Consider the following 19798-nt stretch of genomic DNA (forward strand, 5'->3'; position numbering starts at 1 on the left):
ATCCGTGAACACTCGCCCGAATGCACAACAGTGCTGTGAGATAAAACTTCGTTCAGTTCAAGGATCCAACTAGTGAAAACTACATACTCGCCTACTCTTTCATCATCACCTCAATACATCTGAAACTAAATACTAAAGATATGAACAGAACATGTGTCACATAAAATAAAACAAAGCGTAGTGTTTTTTTTCACCGTCATACCATCTAATAAAATGTAAAAGATATTTTTTCCCAAGGGTAAAACCGTCATTTCACATACTTTACCAAAAGCCCAACAACAAAAGCCTTCCCAAACCCCTCACTTTTGTTTCTGTGTGTAGCGGCTGGGTGCAAAAGGATTGATTTCTTTCATCCTCTTCGCCCAAAACCTTATCCTTCAATTTCACCATCTTATCATAAACCCTAATTCCTCAATTATCCACAATTTCACAATCCCATGGACTCTAAACCATCAGACTCTCTTTCTTCCGATAAAATTGAATCCAACGGTGTCAATTCCGTTACTAACAACGCTGTTGTTGATAATAATAATAATAATAATAATAATAATAATAATAATAGTAATTTGAAGAGTGTTGTTGTTAGTAGTGATGACGAAACCGAGGGGTTTGCTAGCGGTGAGGAAGAGGCGTTTGAGACAGTAATAGATAATAATAATAATAATAATAATAATAATAATAATTTAGAAACCCTAGCGAATGTAGATGAAGGTGAGGAGGAGACCTTTTCGGAGCCTTCGGAGTTTCCGTTGCCGAAAGTTGATGATGTTGGGGGTTCGGATGATGCCGAAAAGGTTAAGGTAGGGATAGGAAGTGAAGGAGATAAGGTTAGTGATGAGACGGTGTCGAAGGAGGCGGTTGTGGAGAATGGTGTGAAGGTTACTGAGGAAGGCGACTCGGTTGTGGAGGAGGTGAAGGTTGAGACGCCTGCGCCCGGTGTGGCGGTGGTGGTTACGAATACGAATACGGAGGAGGTTGAGGATGAGGATACTGAGGATGAGGATGAGGATGTGTTGTTGGTTGGTGTCTCTGATGAAGGTAATAAATTTGTTGTTTGAAGTAATTGAATTTGGAATTATTATGTTATATGTTTATCCGTTTAGCTTTTACTAGACAAGTGAGTTCACGAATTGATAAGCGAAATGAAAAATTGTTGTTCGTGTTTGTTTATTAAGGATATGAGCTTGTTCATGAACGGTTTGCGAACACTATGCAACACAAACCATGTTTTATTTTTTCGTGTTTGTTTATTCAAGGAATGAACTTGTTCGTGAACGATTCACAAACACAAACGAACGAACACTATACAACACAAATCATGTTTTATTTTTCGAGTTTGTTTATTAAAGAAATGAACTTGTTCATGAATGGTTCACGAACAAGTTCATTTATTTACTAATTGAACGGAATTTTTGTTTATCAAGGAAATGAGCTTGTTCTATGAACGGTTCACGAACACAAATGAACGAACGAACACTATACAACACAAATCATGTTTTATTTTTTTGTGTTTGTTTATTAAAGAAATGAACTTGTTCATGAACGGTTCACGAGTTTGTTTATTAAAGAAATAAGTTAATAACTTTGTTGTTGAAATATCTGATTTAGGATATGATGGTTTTTAATTAGGGATGTGAATAGAGTTAATTGAAAAAGCCAATAAGGATTTGTTTATGTTTGTTCGTTAAGATTTTATTGGACAAGCGAATGGCTCATGAAAAGCTAACGAGCGGAATTTTTTGTTCGTTTTGTTTATTAAGGAAATGAACTTGTTTGTGAATGGTACACGAACACAAGTTAACATAAAATTTGTTTTATTTTTTGTGTTTGTTTGTTAAAGAAATGAACTTGTTCGTGAACGGTTCACGAACAAACACAATAAAACACAAATTGTGTTTTATGTTTCGTGTTTGTTTATTAAAGACATGAACTTGTTTGTGAACTGTTCATGAACACGAACGAACGAGCACAAATGAACATAAACAATGTTTTATTTGATTTGACTAATCGAGAATGGTACGAGGTAATGGTTTGGTTCCAGCTACCAAGTTTGTGCTGTTTTTTTTACATTTATTTTTATGTGTTATTTTACTTTTTACATATAAATTAATCATGTAATACCAATATGTTTTTTTAGTTAATAATTTGCATATATTTGATGAGATTAGAAAAGTCATTAAAAAGTATTAAAAGTTTTTAATGAACAAACATAAACAAAAAACATTAACAGACGTAATCGAACACGTTATATAACGTTTACAAACACAATTGAACAGACATGGCTTCTGTTTGTGTTAGTTCGTTTAGTTAATGGTATGAAATTTTTTGTTCGTGTCTTTTCATTTATTATCTAACGAACGAACATAAACGAATTTTTGACGGAACGTTTGATTCATATACAGCTCTATTTCTATTTTCTAATGATCTGAATGTTGCTTCTGAAGGTGATTCTGCTGCGGTTAACAACACTGATGAAGAAACACCTAATTTTGAATCAGTTGATGCAAAAGATGTGAAGGTGGCCACTGAAGGTGACTCTTATGCGGCGGTGGTTGCTAAAACTGTTGAAGAAAAACCTGAATTAGAAACCGTTGATGCAGAAGATGTGAAGGTGACCACTGAAGTTGACTCTGATGCGGCGGTGGTTGATAAGGTTGATGATGAAAAACCTGAACTTGAATCTGTTGATACAAAAGATGTGAAGGTGACCGCTGAAGGTGACTCTGATGTGGCGGTGGTTGATAAGGTTGATGTTGAAAAAACCTGAATTAGCATCTGTTGAGGCAGAAGATGTGAAGGTGACCCCTGAAGTTGATTCTGTTGTGGACGACGCCATAGATGTTGATTTGCCATTACCTGGAGTGACAGCGGTGGCGGTAGTTACAAAGGTGGAAGAAGATGGTGCTGATGTGGCGGAAACTGATAAGTTGAGTTCTGTTTTAGAAGAAGTGGTGGATAAGGAGGTTGTTGGAGTAACTGATAGCAAGTTTGCACCTTTGGAGGCTGAAGATGTAGAGAAAGAAGTTGATTATTCAGGTCAAGAAACCGAGCCAGTGGTGGTCAAAGCTGCTTTGAATGATGTGGAAGATGTTTCTGTGGTTGGTTTAGAGGGAGATGACGAAAAGTCAACTGAAGTTTTGACCAAAGATAAGCCTGAGGAAGCAGATAATGAACTAGAAAACGGGCCGGCTGACAAGTTCGTTTTAGAAGAATCTGATGGGTCGCACTCAGATGAAAGCTCAGAAGCTGCTAAGCAGTTTATGGAGGAGTTGGAAGGTGGTGGGTCCAACACTGGTGGTGAGAGTTCTCTAGACCGTTCACAAATGGACGGTCAGATTGTCACTGATTCAGAAGAAGAGGACGATGAAGAAGACGGGAAAGAGCTTTTTGATTCAGCCGCGTTAGCCGCCCTTCTGAAAGCCGCAGCTGATGGTGGTTCAGAAGGCGGCAACATTACCTTCTCTTCAGAAGACGGGTCAAGGTTTTTCACAGTTGAACGCCCGGCTGGGTTAGGGTCTTCCCTCCAGGCCATGAGAGCCGCCCCGAGGTCGCCACGTGCCAATATTTTTAACCCCTCGAGTCTCATGAATGCTGGTGAAGCCGAACCCAATTTAACTGAAGAAGAAAGGACGAAACTTGAGAAATTACAAGCCATCAGGGTGAAGTTTTTAAGACTTGTTCAAAGATTAGGGCTTTCACCAGACGAATCAGTAGCTGCACAAGTTCTCTACAGGCTGGCACTCATCGCGGGCCGACAAACGGGTCAGGCGTTTAGTCTTGATGCTGCTAAACGAAAGGCTAGCGAGCTTGAAGCTGCTGGTGATACTGATCTTGACTTCTCGGTCAACATTTTGGTCATTGGTAAAGCTGGTGTCGGTAAAAGTGCTACAGTTAACTCTATTTTCGTTGAAGAAAAAACCCCGGTTGGTGCTTTTCAAACTGCTACTGGTACGGTTAAGGAGATAACGGGTGTGGTAGGTGGAGTTACTGTTCGGGTTTTTGAGACACCCGGGCTTCGGACCTCTGTGATGGAACAAGGGTATAACAGGAGTGTTTTATCATCAGCTAAAAGGTTCACAAAGAAAACCCCGCCTGACATTGTTCTTTATGTGGACCGTTTGGATGCGCAGACCCGAGATCATAATGACATTCCATTACTCAAAACCATCACCAGCTCACTCGGTTCTGCCATCTGGCGAAGTGCGATTGTTACTTTTACACATGGTGCGTCGGCCCCACCCGAGGGAGCAAACGGGACCCCTTTGAGTTATGAAATGTTTGTGACCCAACGGTCGCATGTGGTCCAACAAGCCATCGGCCAAGCAGTTGGGGATTTGAGAATGATGAGCCCGGGTTTGATGAACCCGGTTTCTTTAGTTGAAAACCATCAGTCTTGTCGGAAGAATCGTGAAGGTCAAAAGGTGCTTCCGAATGGTCAAACTTGGCGGCCACAGCTTCTCATGCTGTGTTACTCTATGAAGATTTTATCGGAAGCGAATTCTTTGACTAAACCGCAAGACCCGTTTGACAGCCGGAAGCTTTTCGGGTTCCGTGTGCGGTCCCCACCATTACCGTACATGTTGTCTTCGATGTTACAGTCTCGTGCTCACCCGAAGCTGGCGGGCGATCAGGGTGGTGACGCTGGTGATTCAGATGTTGACCTGGCGGAGTTAACTGATTCTGACCGTGAAGAAGATGAAGACGAGTATGACCAGCTCCCCCCATTCAAACCGTTAAAAAGATCTCAACTTGCAAAGCTTAGCAAAGAACAGAAAAAAGCTTACTATGATGAATATGATTACCGAGTGAAGCTTTTACAGAAGAAACAATGGAAAGAAGTAAAAAGAATGAAAGAAATGAAAAAGAAAGGTCCCGACGGTTTGACCGGTCAAACTTACCAGGAAGAAGAAGGTGAAGGGGACGCACCCGCACCGGTGGCGGTCCCATTACCCGACATGGCATTACCACCGTCTTTTGACAGTGATAACCCCGCGTACCGGTTCCGGTTCTTGGAGCCCACTTCACAGTTTCTGGCCCGACCAGTTCTTGACACCCACGGTTGGGACCATGACTGTGGTTATGATGGAGTCAATGTCGAACAAACATTAGCCATCGCAAACCGTTTCCCCGCTGCGATCTCGGTTCAAGTCACCAAAGATAAGAAAGATTTCAGTATCAATATGGATTCCTCGGTTTCTGCGAAACACGGGGAGAATGTTTCGACTATGGCCGGTTTTGACATCCAACCGATTGGGAAACAGTTGGCTTATATAGTCAGAGGGGAGACCAAATTCAAGAATTTGAAGAAAAACAAAACCGCTGCAGGGGTGTCGGTCACGTTTCTTGGAGAAAACATAGTAACCGGGTTTAAAGTCGAGGACCAAGTTGCACTCGGGAGACAATACGCGATCATTGGTAGCGCGGGTACGGTTCGGTTCCAAACCGATTCGGCTTATGGAGCTAACATCGAGGTCCAACGACGTGAGCTCGATTACCCGATCGGTCAAATCCAGTCAACTATCGGGTTATCGATTATAAAATGGAGGGGTGATTTGGCGCTCGGGTTAAACAGTCTGGCTCAGTTTTCAGCAGGGCGGAACTCCAAAGTGACTTTACGGGCCGGGCTTAATAATAAAATGAGCGGGCAAATCACGGTGAAAACAAGCAGCTCGGAGTATCTTTCACTTGCACTTGCAGCGGTTATTCCTTCGGTTATCTCGGCTTACAAGAAGTTGCGGTCTGGTGGTGGTGACGGTGACAAGTACTCTCCTTATTAAGAAGGTTAGCCGGCTTTTATTTATGGTGTTTTGAAGATCATTGTTCTTGGTTTTATTGAATAATATGCTTTTATTCAGCAGTTAAAATGTTTTGTTTAATTTTGTAAAATCACAAAGATGATGAGATGAAGCTATGAGATACTATCTTTGGGTTATTTTGATATGTGCCTCTTTTTATAAATCATATTATTTTTATCAGGATTATGTTGTATTGTCATTGTTACCTTGGCAAGATAACTTTTGCAGGTGAGGTGCTTATATATATATATATATATATAAGCACCTCACATGTGAGTAAATGCATTCAATATTTTTTTTGATATTTTTTTTAATGTCAAATAGTTATATGACATGAAATTCATCTAGTTTATCTGTTCGCAAGAACTCTTTTAAGTTGATTCAAGTTATCAACTCTACTTAAAAGAGTCTAATAAGTGAAGCTATGGTCTTGTTTTTTATATTCAAGCTTAAACTTGATCTTGTTTATGCTCGTTTTGATTCGAGTTTTTATTAACTCTATCTGAGGCCACTGAAGCCATGGTCTTATTTCTATGTTCAAGTTTAAACTCGATCTTGATTAAGATCAGTTTGAGTCAAGTTTTTATTTTAGTCTATTTATAAGGGAAGCCATGGTCTTATTTTTGTATACAAGCTTAAACTCGATCTTGTTCAAGCTCGATATGATTCAAGTTTTTATTAAGTCTACTTGAGCCTCATAAGTGAAGCCATCGTCTTATTTTTATAATTAAGCTTAAAGTCTCAAAACTCTGATCTTTTATAAGCTTGGTTTGATCGGTTTGATTCGAGTTTTTATTAAGTCTACTTAAGGCCTCATAAGCGAAGCCATGGTCTTATTTTTATATTCAATCTTAAACTCGATATTGTTTTAAGCTCGGTTTGATTCAAGTTTTTAGTAAGTGTGCTTGAGCCTGATAAGTGAAGCCATGGTCTTATTTTTATAATTAAGCTTAAACTTGATCTTGTTTAAGCTCGATTTAGTTTAAGTTTTTATTTAATCGATTTCAAATAGCTTATTAACAACCCGAGTTCGTTACACCAATAAATGAAACCTACTATTTGTACTTTGTGTTCATCATAATAAACTTTAATGAAAGTTCCATGTGAATTGGTCATTGATGAGCTGAAATCATTGTTACTCCTTTTTTTATTTTTTAATTCTTCATGCTATTTATCTTTCATATTTTATTCTACAAATCACTTGAAGCCCAATTTCTTTGACAAGTTTTTTTTTTAAATAAAATCCACAAAGAAACCAAACGTGTCAAGCTCGTAGCTGAAAATACACAAACCATGATGTCTGGTTGTTATGTCTTGTATCAATACGTACACTCCTAAGAGGTGCACATATAGGGTTTTTTAAATACCCGGTTCCGGGTATGGAACCGGGTTTGAGTATGGCAAGGTATTGGAAAATCGAGTATTAGCAATAACCGGGTTCGGGTTCGGGTCCGGACATTGTCTTTAGAAACCATACCCAATGCATTGGGTTCGAGTCGGGTATAGGGCCGGGTATTTGAATGCCCTAATTTTGGGTATTGAAAAAAACCATATTTTCTGGGTTTTTTTAGGGTTTTTTTTTTCTGGTATAGATTACATTTTTTAAAAGGTTTCACTTTTTAGGCGCATCTTTAGGGTATTTTACGGTTAATTTCAGGTATAGATTGGTTTTTGTAAACCCCATCGGGTATCGAAAAAAACCGGGTTCAGGTATGGTACCGGTTCGGGTTTTCGGGTATTACCGGTACAAATCGGGTCCGGTTCCAGGTATAGGTTTTAGTACTGAAATGCATACCCTATCCATACCCTACAGTAGGGTCGGGTATATGTTCCGGTATCAAAAACCCAGATATAATAGGGTTTTTTTTCACCTCTAAACACTCATATTATATCTTCATATAAAAGATATGTTCTTTGATTTAACTAAGGAATTAACCAACCAAGATATATTGCCATATTGGTAAACATTAAAGCTTTGTGTCCATGTACCAAACTTTTCAATACTTGCCAAAAAAACACATCCAACATGGTGGCTTGACGTGGCTCCGCTAACACAACTATTTATTTCGAGTCACGTTTTTATGAACATTACGTGAGAGGGTGATATGGCGTGTCACACTGTGCCCGCCATGAATATTTGCGTGAGTGAGCACACGCTCGTGACTCATGAGAGGCCATGAACAACAATAATGAACTTATACTAAATGATAAAAAAAATAGTATTACTATGAATGATGAGATAAGTATAACATAGATCGAATGTTGTAAGTGAATAACAAAGGTGGTGATGTAGTGCTCAAGTGAAATCCATGAACAAGTTAAAAAGAAAATTTATTTAAGGCCGGTTTCTAATGTACTGTACATAGAAATGAATTTATAAAACTTTTTTAACGAAAATATATATAAATTTTGTCTATAATGAAACTTGAACCCTCACTAATTGGCGTGTCTCCTTATCAAAAGCCTTGATACCATTGGACCATAAGCCCCTTGCTATTTATACGTTTAACTGGTTGTGTACGGCTAATATCCTCTCAAGTCATAACCTATAATTGAAATTTACGACTTGAATATGCTTTGCCAACCCAAGCAAATGTGAAGAGGTTTTAGGCATGGTTGTGTCGTGTAGTAATGTGAGTTGTATATGCCTATACGAGTTGTATGAGTGCATCGTTTTACTTGTCAGTCAAGGTTTTCTTCGATATGCCTGTTAGATAGCTATTTGATACGACCCAATATTCCATCAAAAACTACCATATATTAGGCTAGAAGTACCTTTATGCAATTCATTCAATTCTCACTTCCATCTTATTATTTTCAACACCATATACATTATCAATTTTTGATAATAAAAAAAAAAAAAAAACTAGTTAGCGATGTCGTGTTGTGATGATAACTATGTTATCATGTGTTGAATCTTTTATCAATATACCAATGTTTCCCCAATGAAGTGCAAACCAGATGTCATGAGATCAGTGTCGTCATACTCAACCAAGGATCAAAGAAAAATTTACAACAACATTCATCTCTCAAGTTGACGTTATGGTACCTAAAAAAATAAAAAAATAACTGTCCATTTCAATTAGTAGCAAAACACTTCAAGGAGTATGATGGTTGGGTTTTACGGGTGACGTGTAACGAACACATAAGGGTATCCGTTTTCAATAAGATTATTCGATAATTAAAAGCAAAACATAATATGCAACCATGTGACATTCTATCAACTCTAAGGAACTAGAACGACAAAAATGTATCATCACTTAAAACCATATGCAATACATATGTTCGTAACTTATCAACGTCTCCTCTCACATAATAAGTAATTTCAAACACTATTTTTAACTTTTTTTTAATAAGTTATAACTAAGCTAAGATAAGTTATAAGTTTGTAACTTATCATCTTCTCCTCTCACATAATAAGTAATCTCAAAACATTGTTTTTAACTTTTTAATAAGATAATATAAGTAAAAGAGTAAATTGCGGTTTTCATACATGTGGTTTGTCAAATTCTGCTGTTTTAGTCCAATAATTTCAAATTTGCGATTTTCGTCCCTGTAGTTTCATTTCACTTGCAATTAAACTCAACTCCACTACCCCCGTTAAGTCCGGTCGTTAAGCCCATTAGTAGCTTTGCTCTCCCCCCCCCCACAAAAAAAGAATAAAATAAATAAATAAATAATAATACACCCCAGCCCCTCACGTGAAGGTGTTTGCGAATTAAAACAGGGGTTTATTTGGGGAGGAAAATGACAAAACTGCCCTTACATGAGGGGCACGCTGACGGATTTAATTACCAGACTTAACGGGGTTAGTGAGATCGGGTTTAATTGCAAGTGAAATGAAACAGGGGGACGAAAATCGCAAATTTGAAACTATTAAATTAAAACCGCATAATTAGACAAACTACATAAACGAAAACCTGTAAGTAAAATCTCAAACACTCCCATAGAAATTGAAAAACCATCAAAATCTTCTATAGTTCCACCCTCATTTCAAAAGGGTGAAATAGTGTGGTGATATTCTATTATAATTTTTTATCTTCTTTTCTTTAGTGAAAGTAAAAGAATAAAGCTAAATGTCAAAAAGATGAATCTATAAACTATAAATAATAGAAGCATTGCTGAGTCGCTGACAGGCTGACAGCCACAAATTTGATTAAAAGATGGACTTGGGCCCAGTGATGTTTGTCTAATTGAACTCTAGTGGCTGTAAATAAGAGTCGGTGGCCTCACTAAACATGCTGCCAAACTTGATGGCCCAGTGTCACAAATTCCAAAAATTTCTTTTTCTTCAACACAAATTTAAATAATAAACTCATATCCCCAATAATCTACCAAATCTAAACTCGTTTAAGGATGTGAACTGTTGTTAAAAGTTATTATGGCTAGCAATTCGTGTTTTAACAAGTTTAACAGGTAAGCAACGACACCCCTAACATAAATATCAAACATGAAAGTCATTTAACTACATTTTATGTCATGAGTATAAGACAGTTTTAAGTTTCATATACCAATAAGAGAAAATCATTAATTCTAGCCTACTAATTTCAATTTTTTAAGAAAATAAAAAATCACATACCGTATTTTTTTGTTTAACAGGTCTTATCATGTATTAACAGGTATCCACTTGTCAGCCCTAAAAGTTACCATCAAGATTCATCCAAACATATTGTCACATGACGCTATACACGTTGCAGTGTTCGTTACGTGGCTCAAGTTATCAGTTAAAGCAATCGTTCACTGGACACAACCCATAACCTAAAAGGATATCATTGTATTTGCTAGTCTAATTAAATTTTTTTTTGCCTAAAACCTAATATCAAGGGACCTCAAACCCTATTTTAAACATCACACAACCGACGCATGGCTACATAAATTGGTATGTGTAATTTCGCTTAAACCGCGAAACGTAAAACGTAAGTTTATATGTGTGCCGATACTGTTTAGCACGTTTACATTATAATTAACCGAAACCAACCGAATGCGCCTCGCTGCACTAACACAACGCGGCGGATTTTGTTCAATGTTTACTATTAAATGAGTTTTTTCTACTTCTTTTTTAAATGTTAAAATGATGTACCTAAAGTATAAAACAAAAACAATTACCCAAATGAAAACTTTATACAAAACCACCTACTTATATTATCCCAAACTTAACCATAAACCACAAAGACAAAAGTCACCACACCACTAAAACCAAACGATTATCCAACACAATTTGTAACACACAAACACACCTCATGTCTCAACTTCAACACTTTGATTAACCGTTGACTCGTTCTCACCATCTTCAAACACCTTTGCAATCTTATCAATCGGAACCAACGGTAAATACTGAGCCACCACATAACCTTTCTCCGCAGAGTAGACGACAATGTAGTTATATTTCTCAAGCACGTAAGCGCCTGCTGGGACTGCAATCTGAGCCACTTGAGGAAACACGGGAAGTTTGTTCAACGAACGCCATGTGGACACCACGTATTTCTCGGCTACTGGCTCGTAGTTCTTGTAGAGTTCTTTAGCTGTCGGCTCGTACTTCACGTACAATGTTTGAGTCACGTTTGTGGCGGTTTTGAGTGCCTCGGAAGCCACTGTTTTCGCCACTTCTGGGAAGTTGTGAACCGTGTATTTGACTTGGCTTGGAAGTTGTTTTATCACTGATGGCACGTGACGGTTCAGCTCGGTCAACAAGTCGTCCACCTACATGTTATGAGATCACCACTAATTAGTTACTCAAGATCACTCGGGATCGGATCGATAAACAGCTTGAAAGGACTCAAGCTTCTTCGAGCATGAGCAAAGCCCGAGCCCCAAACAAAGGCATTGAGTTAACGAGCTTGACCTCGAGCCTATGAGAAGCTTATTTATGCCATCGAGCCTAATGCATTATTTAAGTTTTACCTCTTTTAGACTTGCATTTATCAATTTCAAACTGCAGAGCTCGGCCCGAGCTTTGGCTCGTTTAAGGGTTCTACACGAGCTCAAGCCAAGCTTGGGCTCATTTAAGATTTTTTTTTTATATTCAATATAAAAATGTATATAAATTACTTAATAAATCTTGAGCTTAATAAAACGACCTTTGAGATGAACTCGAGCTTTAAAAAAGTTGCTTCGAACGAACTTAGCTCAAGCTATAGTAAGTCAAAACAAACCAAGCTCAAGTTCTAACAAATCAAAACAAGCCAAGCTCGAGCCCTAGCAAGTCAAAACAGGCTGAGCTCGAGCTCTAGCAAGTCAAAACAGGTCGAGCTCGAGCTCTAGCAAGTCAAAACAGGCGGAGCTGGAGCTCTAGCAAGTCAAAACAGGCTGAGGTCGAGCTCTAATAAGTCAAAACAAGCCGACCTCTTGCTCTATTAAGTCAAAACAAGTCGAGCTCGGCTCAGCTTACCAATACGCACACGATTGCAAAAAGCGTAACAATAACTACGAACACACGCACCTTCACATCAAGGAACTTGAGAGCCTCAAATGGAACATAGTGAAACTTCTCATAAACCGGTCCAACAACAGTTTTAACCGTGTCCTCAACATTCTGAATACTAGGCTTCAACGAACCAGCGTTCTCCTTCGCGTATCCATACACAGTTGCGAAACAAACAACAAAATACACCGCCGCGTATTGCACAAAATCCAGATATTTCAAATGAGTCACCTCACCTCCATCACTCTGCACCTGTATATATCCAATCAAATTCAAATCACATCAATTAAACAAAAATTACACAAAATTTTTTAAAACCACCAGATCAAACACTAAAATAATCAAATTGTCGTTGTAAATATTAAATTAACAATTTCAGTAACATAACTTATTAATTCCTCATTTAAACAGAGGAATTAAGAATAAATATGAACTAGATGATTCCGTACGTATCTGTTTTATATTATGTAAATAACAAGCAAATACATATGGAAATAGTGTTTTAGAGATATTAATAGATCAAATTAGAGAAAACTAAAGCAAAAACGACGATGTTTAACCGGAATAATAAGTATAAATCAAACTAACATGTAACTGATTTAAGATTTTATAAAAAACTGATCTGATATGCAGAATTCAAGTACTATTTACAGCAAAAACGACAACGTTTAACCAGAGGAACAAGTATAAATCAAATTAACATGCAACTGATTAATATTTTGTATTAAATTGATCTGCTATTTAGAAATCAAGTACAAATTAAAGCAAAACGACGCCGTTTAACCAAAAAACAAGTAGAAACCGAATTAATATGCAATTGATTTGATATATATTTTTTTAATAAACTGATCTGATATGTAGAAATCAAGTACTAATTAAAGCAAAACGACGACATTTAACCGGAATAATAAGTAGAAAGCGAACTTAATATGTAGAGATCAAGTACAAAATACAGCAAAATATAGCAAAAACGACGACGTCTAACCGGAAAAACAAGTAGAAATCAAATTAACATGAAACTAATTTAATAATTTTGTAATAAATTGATCTGTTCTGTAGAAATCAGTACAAATTAAAGCAAAAAACGACGACGTTTAACTGGAACTAAATTATAATTTGTAACAAATTAGAAATCAAATACTAATTACGGCAGAAACGACGACGTTTAACCGGAAGAACAAGTAGAAATAAAATTAACATGTAACTGTTTTATATTTACTGACAAAATTGAAGAGAACAAGCTTACAAGAGGCTCGGTAGTCTGAGTGGCTTCAGAATCCGCCATTGAAGAGAAGCTTAAAAAGATTTCAATAAGGAAGATGAAGAGTAAGCAAATGCTGAATATGTAACCAATGTATTATTATTATTATTATTATTATTATTATTGTTATTGATATTATTGTTGCCTTTAATACAAGAGCCTGGATCTGGTGCGGAAGACTCGAGAAAACTCGAGGGTTAAGATTGTAAAACCGAATACTAATCGGGTGATGTGATGATGACACGTGGCGTGGGATGATAGTAAAGTTAGTTTTGGGAATATGACAAGACCAAGTAAGCATCATCAAATACTTAACATGCAAGTTTGATGTTTAAGAGTTAAGACTTTGAAATGTTGTTGATACTCTTATTATTTATATTTAAGTGGATATATTAATTAATTGTGTGTATTAAAAGAGTCAAAATTAATGATGTAATCAATCTTAAATAAATCAATATTTACATATCTAAATATTTTATTCACGGTTGGCTTTTCTTCTTTTTTTTAAAAAAAAAAATATTCTAAAAATAGTCTATTTTGTTCAATATTTTACATAAATAGTCTATGTTTTCAAAAAAATACTGAAAATATTACTTTTTTCAATGGATCCGACGAAAACAAGAACTGACCTGACGGATTAGTATACCTTATCAGATTTTGACACATTTTCAAATTTTCTGGCGGTTCCGGCATTTTTTTAAGTTATCCGACTGATTCGTGTTATAGGCGACGTAATAATAAACAGTTGGATCCGGCGTTTCGGTTTATGCTTCTGTCAGATTCGACTGTTTAGTTTGTTCGTTGAACCATAGATTTTCAGTTCAGGGGTTTTTGATTTTGAGTTATAAGTGAAACAGAACACTATGGTTGTGTGTTCACCGAAAACTAAGCGATTTGTGCTATAGATTTGATTGATTTTGTGGAGAAATAAAAAAAATGGAGATGGATGTTGGTTATGGAGGTTTAGGGGTTGAGATGCAAAATATGAGGAATTTCGTTGGATTTGACTATTATTTAATGAATTCCGTATAATCCATTAATTTAACGTTGACATGTGGCACGATTTCAAAGGTGCACAAATTCTGTCGGATCATTTATTGTTTCCAATACATCCGACGGTATTTTTAGGCCATTTTGAGGATTTTTGTATAACATGTGCATTTATGGAAAAAAAAATTATCGAACTATACTATTTTGGAGATTTTGTTTTTCTGGTCTAATGAATTTAACTATGATAATGATAGTTAAGCATCACGATCTTACAATCTCATTTCGAAACCTGACTTAATAGATTTTCCCATAGTGGTATATTTCCTTTTTGATGATGTTTTGGGAGAAACAGACGTGAAGCGTTAATATCAGTATACATGGTGACATCCCGTTTCAAGAAAGTCCACTCGAAGATTTGAGATAATTCCAAAGATTGTTTTAAAAAGAAAGATATATCTTTGGACGGGAAGTCAAGACACTTTTTTTATGGCAAATGCTACTTTAATTTATTCTACTCTAAACTCTATGTTTTTTATGGCAAATGCTACTTTTATAAGACCAATTGGAACGACTAAAACTGAACGTGGACCAAAATCTTTTAATTAATAGAAGATGATCGTCTAGGTTCTAGCTAGTTCTTTTGAGCGTTGCTGATATTCAGTTTCATTGTCGTTAAAAAAAATAATAATTAAATAACACTTGATAAACACTAGAGACCGACATCGGTCGTTTATTATATGAGAAAGAAATAGTTTGTGGCATAAACACTGACACGTGAAGAGGTGGTGATGGGAATAATGGGATCCTTAAATCATTTAGGTAGCGTTTGGTTTGCAATAATTATAAAGGGAATGAAATAATTCATCGTCTGGGAATGAAAAATATGGTGTTTGGTTGCTTAATGAAATGGATTCATCCATTACACATGGAATCCCATTCCATCAAAACCATTCCTTCCCACCCATTTTTTTCATTCCATTCCTCATTCACCATACTTTCTTAACAACATCACCACCTAACATCAACCACCACCACTACCATAGCCGCCACCACCTGCCGCCACCTTCGTCGTATCCACCACCACCCCCGACGCCACCACCACCAACGCCACCACCGTCGTCGCCACCATCACCTTACCACTAGGGCTACCACCGCCACCACGCCGCCGCCGCCACCATTGTCACCGTAACCACCATTGTCATTTCCACCGTAACCACAGCAACCATTGTCACCGTCGCCCCCTGACTATCACCGCCACCACCACCTGACCTCAATCACCGTCGCCACCACCCTACCATCGCCATCAATACCATTGCTACCATCGCTTGACCACCGCCTCCACCACCTGACCTCAACCACCGTCGTCACCACCCTACCATCGCCATCACTACCAATGCTATCATCGCTTGACCACCGCCACCTCTCCCACCACCACCACCACCACCACCACCATAACCACCGCCCTTGACGCCTGACCGCCAATACCACCCCCGCCGCCACCACCATTTTTTTTTTGTAAAATAACTTACTATGAGAAAAAAGTGTTTTTATTATTTATATTTCATTCCTATAATTTGTTTGGATACCAAATAACATTAACTAATGATTCATTTTATTCACATAGGTTAACCAAACAAGACAAATGAATGGTAATGATCTATTTCATTCCCGTGTTCATTCAATTCCTTCTCCCATTCCATTCCCCCTTCATTCCACTACCTCCAACCAAACATACCCTTATTATTATTAGTGGTCGGCCTTTAAAAATATTTTCGGTAGGTTGGTTTAGATTTTCAAATCATATCAAAACTTTTAACGTTTTATAAGTTATAAGTTATAACTCAACTAATTATCAATATTTATCGGGTTGTTTGATAGTCTTTTAACTATTTTATCAAAATACTATCTCTAAATCGAGAGGTGAAGTATGCATCGTTCGTTTAAATGACGCCTTTTTATGATTATGATTATCTTAATAGGTAAGTTTTATAAACATGTTGCCTGACTTGAAAGCCACATGTTAATCAGTCATGCCTATAAATGGCTCAACACGAGTATGTTAAATACCCCTAGCTAGACCAAGGTTTTCAGGTTATATGATATTTTATATTTTTTTTATCTTTAATTAAGTTAAGCTAAACAATACTTATAGTCACTTAAACATGTATAATATTTATGTATATGGTTCATTTAGTTTAACCGTTGGAATGTTATCGTTTGTTATAACTTTTTATCTTATTTTATGCTTTTTTTAATTTTAAGCGCTCAACATTTTATGCATTTAGGGTTGTTGGATGTACGTTTTTGACATTGAACAAAGGGAAACAAAGTTTTAAACGCTATAAAACACGGTTTTTATGTTAGATCATGAACTTTGGCAGCTTTCTATCTTAGCCTTCTTAGGCAAACATCTTTGTAAGAGGACAACAAATTGGCTATAGATCACAATAATTAGTGCGATAAGTGAATCAATCACTGCTTTAGTGGAATGGTTAGGAGTTTATCTAAAGTTCATATAATGTTTTCATTTGTTTGGTCTTGTGGGTTCGAATCCTACCAGATTCCAGGTTTAAGTCTGGGTGAAGCACCATTAAATGGATTATACCTCACAACATCGAACTCTCCTTAGAGTTTTCCAGAACCAAAGTTCGTCGTTCAAAAAAAATACAATAACTAAATACTTGAACCATAACTAATTAAAAAACGATTTGCAACCTAAAACTTGTTCAAGTTGAACTAATTTGGACCATAGCCAATATGCGAACCTCTAGATGTACTATAGTGTATATAAACCCAATTCAACCCCCAAAAAATGGACACAACTCACATCAATTTAACCGAATAAAAGACCAAACCTCTTTTAAAAACCACGTTAAACCAACACCTATCGCTTATGGTTGCATGAGAACCTAAATGTTCGGTTTAAGAAAGTGTTGGGTTAACCCATACCAATAGAAATACAAAAATAACCGTAAACTCATCAAAAATGGAATAGTAGATACAAGCTTTTAAATTAAAACATTTTAAAATTTAAAAAAAAAACACTCAGTAACTAATCATCTATTATTACAAGTTTATATAATAGGACATCCAAAATATCCTAAAGTACATAATATAAATTTACAGACGCTAAGAACCCGTTCCATAGAAAACAAAGCTTAACTAGGTCACCGGCTATCGGATTCATCCGACTAAACATATGGGAACATAATAAAATGGTAACCAATTGTCCGACGATCATGGCTAACCCCGTCTGAGTCGGGCCTGTTTTGAAAAAAGTACTGTCCCAAGCCAATCCGAGCCCGAGCTGAGCCAAGTACATAACCATAGCCATGGGTGTGCGATGAAACCCACTCTCGGCCCACACAAGCCAAGCCGATAAGCCCATTAACAAAGCTGATGATACAGAGGTTAGGTGTATGGCCCACAAGGGTGGGATCCAAAAGGGTCGGGCTAGGGTCTTATACGTGTTGCTATCTCCGAGCCATATGATGATGGTTAGGGTGAGACCCACGGGGGCCACAATGGCTAAGCTTAGGGATCGGAAGCCGCGGCTAGCCATTGATGGCTTCTTTTGGGATCGTGTTCTCGCAACATTGTAAGTCATGATGTCGTGATTAAGATTCGATTTTTTGAGTAGTTAGAGGACATGTTTTAGGAGATAACATGTGACTTTTGTTATGGGTGGTGGTGAGAGTTTTTAGGAAATGTGTTTTTTAAGGAAAGCGTATTTTTCGCGGGAACATTGGTAGCGAATCACATGTGGCATGTTGGATGACGTGGAAAAGATTGACGAGTGACAACAATTTGTTTGAAGTTTGAACTAATTTTTTTTTTTCAAAATCATTAATTTGTTTTTAATAATTTAAAATAATATTAATAGTTCATGAAAACCATATATGATTACGTATTTTAAAGACGAAAATTGTTAAATGGTCAGTTTCGCTCTAAAAGAAGGGCATTAATAATTTTATAATTTTATTATGTACTTTTTTTGCTTTGAAAAAATGTTATTTGATGTATACTATAAATTTAACTATTCATTAATGTATTGTCTTTGAGAAAAATGTAACAAGGTTGGTTGGACAAACAATTGATGAGACAGGAAGGGCTCACAAACTAGCCGTCCTTTATATATAGTACCAACATGTGGCATTATAGGCATGTGGAAGTTTTTACTTTTTAGTACTCAATCAATATTATTAGTCATATATGATAAATGAAATCAGCTTTTTTATAAGTTGTTTTTAAAATTGTCCTTTTGTTTTTCTTGATACAAGGTCATATGTAGTGGGCGTGGGCTTGGACGAGAGTTCGGCGAGAAAGGGCGCGAACATCGTCCCCCGGGCGATATGTGGGCGAATTGGGGCGAGGGCGGGGTTATATTGTCGCCTGGGTGAAGAAAATAATAATAATAATATTATATTAAATGTTGTGTGTGTGTGTATATATATGTATATGTATATATGTTGTGTGTATGTATATGCAAAATGAATCATAGAAACAATCCGAACCAACCGAACCACCCATTCCCTCCTTTCGGTCAACACTATGGTTCGCAAAACCAACCGAACGTAAACTTACAATGGAACCTGGTAAACCTAAACCAACCGAGCTATCCGTTTCAATTTCCCGACCCGAACCTAAACATGTACGCCAACCGAGCTATCTTATTTGATTAGTTTAATTATAAAAAGAAAATAATAAAAAAGATACTGTGGGCCCAATTTGTAGCCCCTACACCATTACACTCCAAAAACAAATTCTCACCCATTGCTGATTGGACGCCACGTATCACAATTCGCCCCCATTTATAGCTCCTCCACTACACATAGCCTAACTGTTGTTTTTATTACTTTTTTTTTTCATATTTAATATATTAACTGGTTGAATTGAATGACTACCAATTTAATTGTTTTTGTAAGTATTTAAATTTAATCGGTTAAATCTTATTAGCTAAATTATTAACTGACACTCTGACAGTGGATTATTGTTATGGGCTTTATATTGATATGAACGAAAGAATTGTGGGCCGTCAGCCCGAATACAATATCGTTGAGAACTTGAGGAGGAAAAGAGGGTTGATTGGTTTTTTGGTTTCGAAGAGAATGAGACATGTATGAGATGAATATTGCTAATTCAATTATCGTGTGCACGTCTTTCGCTTTTACGTTGTCTGACACCATACACCTTTATTAGATCTTGTCAGGTTTAACTAGTACAACGATTGTGGTGAGCTCGGGCATAGTCATAGTGGTAAGAGGGAATCGATGACATGGTCAATCAAGAGATTCGTTTAACCATGGTCCCGACCACCATAGTGGAAGATAA

The 19798-nt window shown here is 36.9% G+C and overlaps 3 protein-coding genes across 3 annotated transcripts; 1 reads left to right on the forward strand and 2 right to left on the reverse strand.

The window, feature by feature from the left end:
* The first annotated feature begins 2531 nt into the window (after positions 1-2531).
* Positions 2532-5966, forward strand: LOC143600018 (translocase of chloroplast 159, chloroplastic-like). The gene has a single exon (XM_077077828.1). It carries the CDS (start codon positions 2727-2729, stop codon positions 5775-5777), a length of 3051 nt encoding a protein of 1016 aa, XP_076933943.1. The 5' UTR covers positions 2532-2726; the 3' UTR covers positions 5778-5966.
* A 4930-nt stretch (positions 5967-10896) lies between these two features.
* On the reverse strand, positions 10897-13545 carry LOC143600010 (stress-related protein-like). The gene is made up of 3 exons (XM_077077823.1): positions 13463-13545; positions 12235-12468; positions 10897-11495 (listed from the first exon to the last, which is right to left on the reverse strand). The coding sequence occupies exons 1-3, from the start codon at positions 13499-13501 to the stop codon at positions 11034-11036; spliced, it is 735 nt and encodes a 244-aa protein (XP_076933938.1). The 5' UTR covers positions 13502-13545; the 3' UTR covers positions 10897-11033.
* Positions 13546-17567: 4022 nt separating this feature from the next.
* Positions 17568-18074, reverse strand: LOC143600008 (translocator protein homolog). Its single transcript, XM_077077821.1, has one exon. The coding sequence runs from the start codon at positions 18072-18074 to the stop codon at positions 17568-17570; it is 507 nt and encodes a 168-aa protein (XP_076933936.1).
* Between the last annotated feature and the right edge of the window lie 1724 nt (positions 18075-19798).

This window comes from Bidens hawaiensis, unplaced genomic scaffold (genome assembly GCF_021521415.1).
Source record: "Bidens hawaiensis isolate Kalapana, Puna unplaced genomic scaffold, B.hawaiensis_p1.1 tig00053215_1, whole genome shotgun sequence".
In the NCBI taxonomy this organism is placed as follows: domain Eukaryota; kingdom Viridiplantae; phylum Streptophyta; class Magnoliopsida; order Asterales; family Asteraceae; genus Bidens; species Bidens hawaiensis.

Bases quoted from the DNA above. Each gene is read 5' to 3' on its own strand.
- LOC143600018 (XM_077077828.1), top strand. From the start codon at position 2,727: ATGTGGCGGTGGTTGATAAGGTTGATGTTGAAAAAACCTGAATTAGCA.
- LOC143600010 (XM_077077823.1), bottom strand. From the start codon at position 13,501: ATGGCGGATTCTGAAGCCACTCAGACTACCGAGCCTCTT. The intron at 12,469-13,462 runs GTAAGCTTGTTC...GGATATATACAG, and splicing joins CTCAGACTACCGAGCCTCTT to GTGCAGAGTGATGGAGGTGA. The intron at 11,496-12,234 runs GTGCGTGTGTTC...CATAACATGTAG, and splicing joins TCAAGTTCCTTGATGTGAAG to GTGGACGACTTGTTGACCGA.
- LOC143600008 (XM_077077821.1), bottom strand. From the start codon at position 18,074: ATGACTTACAATGTTGCGAGAACACGATCCCAAAAGAAGCCATCAATG.